General features: G+C 37.8%; 1 protein-coding gene across 1 annotated transcript in view; it reads right to left on the reverse strand.

Moving 5' to 3' along the window:
- Positions 1-562: 562 nt before the first annotated feature.
- The window catches only part of fgf4 (fibroblast growth factor 4), a 40,591-nt gene continuing 29,660 nt past the window's right edge, over positions 563-11,493 (reverse strand). Inside the window, exon 3 of the mRNA XM_008404977.2 lies at positions 563-4,684. Within this exon, the coding sequence (XP_008403199.1) occupies positions 4,508-4,684 (177 nt within the window). The 3' untranslated portion in view covers positions 563-4,507. The remainder of the gene's footprint in view (positions 4,685-11,493) is intronic.

Here is an 11,493-nt window from a genome sequence, read left to right on the forward strand (position 1 = left end):
GACGCAAATGTACAGTAAGCAGAAGTAGGTCAGGACAACAGCTCACACTGGAAGCTAAAGCAATCCTGGTCTTACAAGTCTTACAAGCACAAGTGGAAATATTTTGTTCCAAAACTGGACAACTGCTTGTATCTCATAAATAATATATATTAGTGAATGTGTTCTAACAATGAGGACAGTTAATACATATAGCTGATTAATGAGGAGAATTTTTATAACAATTACTTGAAGACGTCTTATAGATAAAACTGTAGATTTTCAGTTCTTCAAGTTGTAAATGGGAAAACAGATATCTTGGCTTCAATGTAAATGTGATGTTAGTTAATGTTAATGTGCTTCTTTCCAACTCCTTTATATAAAGGAATAGAATAGAATATACCTTATTGACCCCCGAGGGGAAATTGCTTAGATGTTTAAGTATATTAAATATACTATAACATATTAATGTTATATTACATTAATGTTCAATATACTCAAATATTTTGAGTATATTAACATATTATAACATATATCTGATATTTTATATTAATCAAACTAAATTAATTGATTATGATGGGTTGTGTTTTGTCAAAAACTATTTTCTTTCTAAGAATGTGTTAAATGCCTTTTCTTTTGTTATGTAAGCATAGTTACAGAAATGAATCCTCTGCTGTTACACCTCAGAGCCACCGGAGGAGCAGTCAGAGTTAAACTGGTGAGTAGGTGTGAAGTGGTGGTAAAAATCAGCAGCATGTTTCTGCAGATTTCTGCTGTTTGGAACAGTTTTATTGAAACTGAATGTAAATAGTGTGATGTTTGTACTGAACAAATACTCATTTTGTAAATTTTTTCAAACTATCAAATTGAATTTCACATTCCTTTGGAACAAAGAGCTATTTTTATTAACTACATAGTAATTTATGCTATAATTATAGCCTCCCTATCTGTCCATCTATAGATATATACAAATATAGATATAAGCACACCTCTGTTAATGACCATAAAAACCCACAGTCCTCCATGAAAAACTTGTAACTGACAAAAGTGATAAAAATGAAAATTTACTGAAAACTGGAGGAACATTTATGACAAATTGAGGAGAAAGATAATGACGGCTACCAAGGGGCCCATAACAACCTCCAAAGACATCAAAGGTCAACTCCGAGGTCAAGGTACATCAGTGTCAAATCCATAATTGTTTGAATCAAAGTGGACTTCATGGGAGACGACCAAGAAGTAAAGCGAGCATAAAATGTGAGACTAGAATTTCCCCCAATGCATGTTGACAAGTCACAAAGTTTCTGGTAGAATGTCCTCAGTAAGCAGAAGAAAACTGGAACTGGCTCATCAGTTCTTTGCTTGCCAAGAAAAGAACTACTGGGAAAATAACTCTGGGAAACATGGAGGAGGCTGTGTTATGCTCTGGGGCTGCTTTGACTGGAGTCTGTGCTGGTTTGAGGAAATCTCAAGATTATCGAGGCATTCTGGAGAGAAATGTGGTGCCTAGTTATAGAAAACTTGCTCATGGGTCTTCCAACAGGATAATGACCCAAAACACACAGCTGCCCAAGAATGGCCCAGAGCAAAACATTGGACTATACTGAACTGACCTTTAATGAGACATGATCGAAATCCTGTTGAACATCTGTGGAGCTGAAACATCTGGAGAAGACTTTCCCTTCAACTGGAGGCAGCTGGAGCGGTTTGTCCATGAGGAGTGGACAAGGATACCTACGGTCAGGTGCAGAAGTCTCACTGATAGTTACAGAAATGGTTTGATTGCAGTGATTGCCTCAAAAGATTGAGCAACAAAATATTAAGTTACAGGTAAAATAAATTTTATTCTGGTCTGTTTCATTTGTTGAATTGCATTTCAAAAGGAATGTCTGATTTTCACTGGTTCATTCTTAGAACATTTTTAGTTATTATTACTTTTGTCAATTTCAAGTTATTTTAGTAACCACTGTGGGCTTTTCCTTCATTAACAGAGTGCTACCAATAATGCTCTGTGTGTGTATGTGTGCGTGTATCTATATTTAGGATGTTAGGATGGAACAAACAATTATAAGTTCTTAATGAACTTCATATTTATAAATCATTCCTTTTGTATTACATGCTCTTATGAAAAGTTACGAACAACACAAACCAAGTTTGCAGATTTTTCCAGTTGGCAAAGTTATTCTAATGATACAGAGCAACTTTTCTTGTTTGACAGCTGCCTGACAATAATGCATTACTTGAAATAAGAATAGTCTTATCCCAGGTCAAGGCTATTACTTGACTGTTGCATTTCAGCTCTTTGACCTTGCCTATAAACTCCCAAATTTTCCACTTAAATCATGTCAAAGAGGATTCCTCTCCCTACTGTTGGACACAGAGCTCTGACTAAGACTGACGGCAGAAAAGTTCAGAGTTCACCCCTCTGGCAGTGCTATAAACAGACACAGTGGAGGCTGTGGGGTTAACTCTCCCCTCCTCCTCTCTTGTCCATTTCCCTCTTTCTTCTCTGTCCCTCTCTCTCAGTAACACGATACTATTTCAATTAGGCTCCAGAGCCACACATACTCCTTTTTGCCCAACTTGAGGCTAGTGCTGGTGCTATGCTGGACAGAACACTTTTCCACTTTCAGAGGTTTAACGCTGTTCCCCTCTCAGAGAGAGTCATGTCATTACAGCACATTACATAAAAAGTTGCTCCAGCTCCTAAATTATGATATTTCAATCTCCCTCTAGTGTGCTCTAAGTTTCCTTACAAGAAACTTATTAAACATATGTAGCTTTAATAAAAAAAGGAGTTTTTTACATATTTGTCAAAACTGTCACCATGTCACTGACATGGTGACACTGACATGGTGTCAGTCATTTTAAGGCCAGTTAAAATGAGACAGATAATCTGTGAAAAAAATCAAGCTGCTCTGCTTCTCCCTGTGATGCTACAGCCATCTGCAGCAATACAACGCTAGGTCAGAAACAACCAATCACAGCCAGAAGGAGGAGGTTAGTGCTGTCAATAAATCTTGTGTGCTCGCTGCTCAGACCCTCCTATTTGCTTTCTGCTGCACTACAGTCGCTTCACCACAATGGAGCCTGTCATGAATTCTCAGGCTAGTTAGCATGGCCACCAAACACAGCAGCTAAACAGATTTCCTTTAATGGAAAGTTGTTTTTCTGCCATTAGCACATTTAGCAGCATAGACATAAGCTTGATTAACAGCACTAAGCTCCTCTTCCTGGCTCTGAGTGGTGCAGCTCTGTTTTTTTACAAGATTCAAAGGCCTGGTTTGTTTGATGCTTCCACATCATATCTAATCAGATGTTCTGCTGACAGCAGGGCCCAAATAAACTATAAGCTTCTGTAAAATTACTGCAGCAAAGATTAAAAACAAATATAGTACACTGATACAAAGATATGTCTGCATGGGACAGTAGAGTTTTTAAAGTGAGAAAAATAATGCTGATTATTTGGTAAGCATTATGAGCTTATTTAATTCAGTTATAGTCAGTAACAGTGCAGGTGCTGTATTAGAGTAAAACTCTCAAAAAGAGGAATCGCTGTAGGTATGTGTCACCAGGATGGAGTTGTCTTTCTGATGCTATCAGGTTAAAGAAAAGAGAATGAACTGTAAGTAAGAGAACTTGTCTCTGATGCTGGCACATGAATCCATCTAAACTCTAAGTTAAAGGCAATGTCTCCAGAACACCTCCAGATCCTCCTCAGGTGAAATGGAGAAGCATAAGGTTTGAAGTGTTGGGCAATAAGTGCCACATTCTCACACGAAGACACACATCTTATTTCTGTTCTGAGAAGATTCTGAATCAAACCAATCCCAATTGAACAATGCCATACATATAAACCTGCTGAGATATCAGGTAGTCAAGTTCACTGATCTATTTCCTCAAACAGAAATGGGCCTTTTAAAACAAACACACAAAAAAACTGGAAATTAACAGAACTTCTTTAACTGAAACCTTTACATCAAGACTGAGAGATCTAGAGATGACTTCCTTAAATTGTGACTGTTTAGTAATTATTTGTATGACATTGTGTAACTAATGCCGTACAGCAGAGAATATTAGTTACTTTACTGCTTCTTGACCAGAACTCCCTTGAAAAAAAGGTTTTTAATCTCACAGGGACTTTCCTGGTTAAATAAAGGTAAAATAAAAGAAAAAAGAAAAAAAGGTAATAATTTTTCCATCTGTGCAAAGAATACATTGAAAGACGGGGTTTCATTCAGTAGCAGCAAATGTCTGATAAATAAGAAATGAAAACATAAATAAAATGTCTAGAATATTGACTGTCCCTCAGTGAAAAGACATCCATTCCTATAAAAATACAAAACAGATGTTAAACATTAATAAAAAACTGAATATGTACAAAGTAAAAAATCAAATATGATACACTTACAAAAGGCTTGGAGTGAAAGTGCATCACAATTTGGAAAAAACCTCCCCCCACTCCCCTGGCCCTCTCCTGATTGGCTCCCTCCTTCATCCCATATTGTCTTGAAGTAGATTTATCAGCTCACTAGATTCTTGGCAAGAAATGTGTCACTGTCATCGCTGGTGACACTCTGTTTCCTCTTTTTGTTTTGCCATTCTTACTCAGGCCCATGAACATCCTTTGGTAGGCGGCCGATTCATAGGCATTGTAGTTGTTGGCGAGGAGCTTCTCTCTGAACTTGCACTCGTTGCTGTAGTGTAACTGCAAGAAAAAGAGATTCTTTTGAAAATGTTAATTGTTTAAAGGCAGAAATAAAACAATGATGTCAGGAAATTTTTGTAGGGGAATTTCAAATCTGCATTGTTTGCAGTGATTTCTATCAAACAATTGTGTTATTTTTGACTGCAGGGTTATTATTGTGTATTCAGCCCCATTTTACACAAAAAATCCGATTGTGAAAAGATGAATGGTGTAAGTGAAGCAGAACACTGGACTCTGAGTGTGTTGTGCTTTTTGTCCCCAGTTTGAGGAACAATAGCTTCTTGACCTGCATTCACCACCATGCAACTACTGTTATCTTTAATAACTCTAACTCTAACAGTACCAAACCTTTCAGTATTATGAAACTGGATGAAGACGATGAGATCCTTGAATGAATCTGTGGTGTTGTCTTTGACTAGCTTGTTTCATTCAGCAAGTGTAAACTCTTAAAAAGCTGGAGCCAGTGTTTGACTGGAGCTTCTGGTTTTGTGTAAGCGTTCACTTAAAGGCAGATGATGTAAAATAACAGCTATCACTTTGAATGCAGTGCCTTGCAAAAGCATTAATCCACCTTGAACTTTTTCACATTTTGCAACATGACAACCCCAAACTTTAACATATTTATTGGGATTTTATGTGATAGATCATCACAGAACAACACATACTAGTGAGATGAAGGAATGCCTCAGTTAAGAATACAAAACAAGCATCAGTATGAATCAAGTCCCAAAATAATCTGAAATGTGACATTTACATAAGGAAAGCTAAAGTTTCTCCTGTTTAGGACCCACACATGTCAAATTCTGCTCCCAAAAGCTTGGTTTATATATCAGTGCAGAAGCATTCATTTTCCTTTAACATTTTAGTTAGAATGTCAGGATACACTATATTTTAATATGAATCTTGAGTTCCCTATATTTGACTTAGAATGAAAAGGATCATTTTCAATAAATTTTACAAAAATCTAAAAATGGTGGTGATTATTTGTTTTTGTTCTCCAAAGTCAACACTTTACATCACATTTCACTAAAATTCCAGCGGCAGGTGTTTGGGATATGTTTTGAGCTGTGGACATCTTGAGACTGAAACAACTCTCTATTCCTCTAAGCAGAATAAAGCTCAATTAGGAAAGAATGAAAGACAGGCTCTGTCTTGAGTGTTTCCAGTATCGTGCATTGTTAATATTCAACCTCACATAGAGTTTTGAATGATTCATTTTGGTCTCAATGTGGCCTCATATACTTCACTGGATGCTTTTGCATACAGCAACATGTGAACAAGTTCCAAGGATATGAATATCCGATATGAATATGTGATTCCTTAGTTTCTGAACAGTGGAACAGATACATAGAAACTGTAGTTTTTTGTGAAGAATGTACTTCTGGTACAACCTATTTTAGTGCCTTTGCTGCTGTGAAGCAATGATATTTTCTCCTTAAGAATGCCAAATGTTTAGCAGGCGGACCTATGGAGGTATTTTTGGTGCAAAGGTATTTGTGCCTTGTAACTTTGAAGTTAAAGTCAGATGAAAAACCTATAGCAGTTTTTAATCGTCTTCAAATTAGTACAAGTACACACATTTTATTCTTTTGAATCGGACTTAAAAAAAAAAATCTTACTCTTACAGTTTTTCCTCAAATGATCTAAAACAAATGGTTGCAAACAGATCCACATAACTGTCAGAAAAAAATAACTTGAGTATTTCTTTATCAAACATAGACAAAACTACTGTTACACCTTCATGGATTCTTCAGTACAGATACACACATTCCATTTTAGAAGTCACAAAATATAAAAGTCCTACTGTAACATTTTCTCAGTCCAGTACATTTGGAGCTAAAGTAATTCAAACTAGCATCTTCACACAGGCACATTTTTACTAATTATAATTTGAAGTGAATGCATCTACACAAAACTGCTGATGTGAATGACAATCCTGCTTTTCAAACCACACTGCCTTTCTTTGCAGGCTTCAGTTTTGCACTGTGTGTCTTGCCAAAAGTGAAGCAAAGCGATGTGCTGGGTAGTAGTATGAGCGTCCCCTGCATTACGGGCAGGGAGCGCTGCTGAACTCGGTAGTATAACAAACCAGAAATGCCACCATTCTTAGAACCGTGGGCCTGAATATTATTGTTGAGAACGTTGGACATGGAGGATATATTAAATCACCAAAACAGTCTACTAACCCCTAAAGATGTGTAAATTAAAACCATCTGTGCTAAATATTGCTTTATAGTTTATTTATACAGAATGGAACTGTATAAACGGGGGAATACTAAGCTAAAGTTGGCTTCACACTCAAGAAATAATTAAAGAACGATTCCACTTGGGTTATTTACCAAACCATCTGCTGACATTCCATATTTTAATATCTTTATTAAGATATTAAAATATATCTTAATATTATAGATTGGACAACTGAGGACAACAACAAGCTCCTCCAAAAATAACAGAAATGAAGATTATGAGTTTGACATCTATGTTAAAGTAAATGCTGGATAAAACAATGAGACAAGAAAACTGGAATTTTGACAGAAAAGCTCTTTACTAAGTTAATTTTGAGTTTAAGCACATTAACTATATTGTTTTTTTATTTACTTAAGCTTAGTTCACATGAAACAATTTTAGAATTGTTGGCAGATTTTCAAAACCTGAGAGATAAAAAAATTGGGTTGATCGTACCGTGTGTGGTGTCCACACACAAACCGATTTCACTCACCAACATTCAGATTCCAGACAGAAAATCCCATAAAACTTCATCATATCATACATGAATTTAGAGTAAACAACCTGCAGGATGGTCAGAGAGGAATTCAGCGTTGCAGCTTTTCTGCCCCTCTTTGCTCCATCTCCCACTAATAACAAAATAAAAAATGAAAATAAGGCAGCATAAAACCCCTCAATGTAATTTCATAGTTTTAAGGGTTGGAGCTTGAGCCTTCACTTGGTATTTGGTTCTTATGTTTGCATGTTAGCTCTCATTGATTCTGGGATGTCTGACAGAGGAGATGGCAACATCTGTTCTTCCAACACAAACATATAAACTTATGACATATTTGTAGTTATATTTCTACCCGTAGTCATAGTAAAACAATTAATTATGGATTTTTAAAATTCTGATTATTTACCTTTCATTACAAAATAGAAAAGGAAACATTTTAAAGCATGAAATCTGTTTTGCTTGTTATGACTTGACTTGTGGTTCAATTCAGCTTTAAAACTTGAAAATAACATTTTCTATGCCCAGACGTTTACATACATTTGCTTAGTATTGGGGCAAGTTATCTTCTGAACTGGATGACTTGGGTCAACCCTTCTGGGTTTCCTTCCAGAAGCTTCTCCCAGTAGTTTGCTGGAGTTCTGGTCCATTCCTTCAGACAGAACCTGTGGAACTGGGTTAGGTTTATAGACCACCTTTCTCACACACACAAATTCTGTCTAAGACTGGGATCTGGGCTCTGTGACGGCCAGAGCATTGACTTTGTTATCCTGAAGACATTTGGCTCCTGAGGGTCAAAGTTAGTCTGGAACCCATTTGGACTAAATCTTTAACTTCCTGGTGGATGTCTTTAGATGTTGCTACAATATTTTTCACATAATGTTCTTTCCTCATGATGCCATATATTTAATAAAGTTGACCAGTTCCTCGAGCAGCAAAACAACCACACAGCATGACACTACGGTCATCATGTCCAAATAGTTCCACTTTAGTTTGATCAGATCACAGGACATGTCTCCATAAATAAACAGGACATGTCTCTGTGTCCCAGAATTGCAAACTGTAATCCGTCTTTCTTGTGCTTTATTTGCAGTAATGGCCTCCTGCTCTCTGGCCTTTCAGCCCATGTTGTTACAGAACATGTTTCTCTGTGAATAATGTCTCTGTCTCACCGACTTCAGTAGCATCTTCACAAGATCTTTAGCTTTTGTTCTGGGACTGATTCACACATTTCCGACCAGAAGCGTCTCCGTCCTGAAGATTATGATGGTTGGACTTTCCCATCATGACTAGTACTGAACTCCACCTGTGAGCAACTGGATGAACCAGACTGGAGCAGCTCCAGGATTCTATTTCTGACATCTGGGCTGATTTCTGCTGACCTTCTCATCATGTCCAACCATTAAGCAGAGTGAGCCTCTAATTAACTCAAATGTGTCAGTTAGCCTATTAGACGTTCCCAAAGTCATGGCATCATCATCTGGGCTTTTCCTCACTGTTTAAAGAGACAGGAATCACAATGGATTTAAACTTCAGATTTTTAAAGACATTAATAAATCTCTGTTATATTCTCTCATTATTGTGACATTTAGCAAGAAGAAATAATTCTGACAAGAGAAGTTTGATATGATTTAACTTCAAAAAGTGAAAACAGGTGAATATGTCTTTATTTAGTATACATACACTTCTGGTTTCAACTGTTAATGGCACCCAGGCTCTTAACTTGAGGGACAGAAAAACAGAAGACTTATTAATTCTGAATGGAAAGTTGTAGGGTTTGATTTAAACAGACTTGGAATCACTTAGGCAAATCTGTGTTTAGTCCTTTATCTTTTTAATACTCCATCAAACAAACACAAAATGCCTCCTGTCTCAACTGAGGACAACAACAAGCTCCTCCAAAAATAACAGAAATGAAGATTATGAGTTTGACATATATGTTAAAGTAAATGCTGGATAAAACAATGAGACAACTTTACTGATGATTCCCAATAGTGAAAGATGCCTGAGAAGCACTGCAGTAAACAGTCCTACCTGGAATTCTCTCAGCGCAAAGTTGAAGGACAAATTCTTTCAAATCCCCCCCAAGGAAGATGTTAAAATGGAAAACACCGAATTTAGATTATTACAATAACTGGCCTGCATTATGAAAGAGGAAGGCCTCATCAACCACCACTCCAAAGACAGAATACCAATAGGTAAAACAAGAACACTTTCTCAAAGACAGCTGAGTCAAAACCTTCATGCTAATTTACTTTCCCATCTCTTGTAATGGAGTAGATGAGTCGGTAAAGAAAGAGCGTTCATTGTAAAATTTCAGACATCATTGATTCTGTTGCTCTTTTAGGAAGTCCCTAAGGAGAAATGTTTCACTCGTAAGAAAATGCGAGAAACGATTGCTGAAAAACAAAGAAATTGGAGGAAAACTCGACTCCAGGTTCAGGGGTGAAAGTAGGGGGGTACGGTAGGGTACTGCGTACCCCTAAAACATTTAGCAGGGGTACGCAGTACCTGCAAAAGAGGAGTGGCTGTCTGCTGTAAAGAATCAATGGGTTCAGCCGTGAGTGCACCCACTAATCAGCCGTGACTGATTAGTTTTTCAAGAACAATGTAAAACACGATTTAATCAGTTAATAACTTTTTTCCCCATTTCATATCGTTTCTGAACTGTTCGTGCTTTGCTAGAGCAGCGGTGCAAGGTTTTGAGTCGCGGAAGGTTTTGAGTCGATCTCAGCTTTAGGTGACAAACTGAATGCCGCCTGGCCGCTGAGACCAGCACGTCCTCCTCTGACTCGCTTAAAACGTTCGTAACTTTATTAAACAAAAAAAAAAAAAAAAACCAAAAAAAACAAAAACGTGTTCAAATTAATGATCCAACAATAATCTCAGTAATTATTGTTTCAATAAGGTAAGGTGTTGCGCAATTCTGTGCGTTTCAGTTCCATTACCAAAATAACGAGCAGAGCAGGAGTTTAAAATTAACTAATAAACCACTGCTGTGTTCAGGGAGCGCTCATTAATGATCGCAAAATAAATATCAAGCCTGCAAACCTAATATGGTAATGGACTGAATGTTATGTTAATGTAATCTCTGGTCGGCTTGTGGAGCGCAGGAGGTTGCAATCGCAGGATCAATAACAAAGAGACGGAGAGTAAAAAGCTGCGAGTGGTTTAGAGTTGATCACCTGTTCAGTTATTTTACCTTTGCTGTAAAAGCCGCTGTAATTTCTGAACATTCAATAAACTTGGACTAATTACCTCGTTCTTTGTGACTATACGTCATTTACAACAAACAAACGCGGTAAATATGTTTCATTAAGTATACAAACAAATGGCCTTTACCGTGATAATTATGTGAAATTAAATTGTCTAATACAAAAAAAAATTGTTTGGTGCTGTCGGGCTCAGCGTCTAAGAAGCTTTTCCTTTAACAATTTTTTTTTGCCTCTTATTTAGTGGAAATATTGATGTTGATGAGACTTTCTCCAAAATAACTTTTTTCAACCTTTATAGTTCCACTGTTGAAAATGAGGCTCTAACATTCACAAATGACATTGAAATAAAATCCAGTCCAACATCTGGTTTGAGGCGATTCCTCTGGAACCTGTTGGAGGAAAAATATCCCAACTTCAGAAGATGAGCTTTAACCTAACAGAGCTCTGTTAGGTTAAAGCTAACTCTCTTACTGACTCTCTCAGTAAGAGAGTCAGGATTAGGAGGCGCCATGTTAGGAAGAGAAGTGGAAGCTGCAGGAGCTTCAGAAAAAACAGGTCATGATGCTGGGCTACCGAGTCCAGAAAACAAAAAACAACCCATCAGAGTGTGTGGAGAACCAGGAGGCAGAACCCTTGAAAGACGTCCGGCGGGCGGGGCAGGAGGCGAAGTCCCGGAAGAGGGTCCGGCGGGCGTCTCCGGCGCAGGAAGTGGACCCTCGAAGGCTCTGGAGGGCCGGTCGGCTGGACGCTCGGACGGAGCACTGGGACGCACGCAGGGAGCTCAGGGGGCTGCTCACCGGCAGCAGACGCTGAAAGCTCTGGAGCGGGGCTGCTCACCGGCAGCAAACGCTGAAAGCTCTGGAGCGGGGCTGCTC

Source organism: Poecilia reticulata, linkage group LG3, assembly GCF_000633615.1.
Source record: "Poecilia reticulata strain Guanapo linkage group LG3, Guppy_female_1.0+MT, whole genome shotgun sequence".
Taxonomy (NCBI): Eukaryota; Metazoa; Chordata; class Actinopteri; order Cyprinodontiformes; family Poeciliidae; genus Poecilia; species Poecilia reticulata.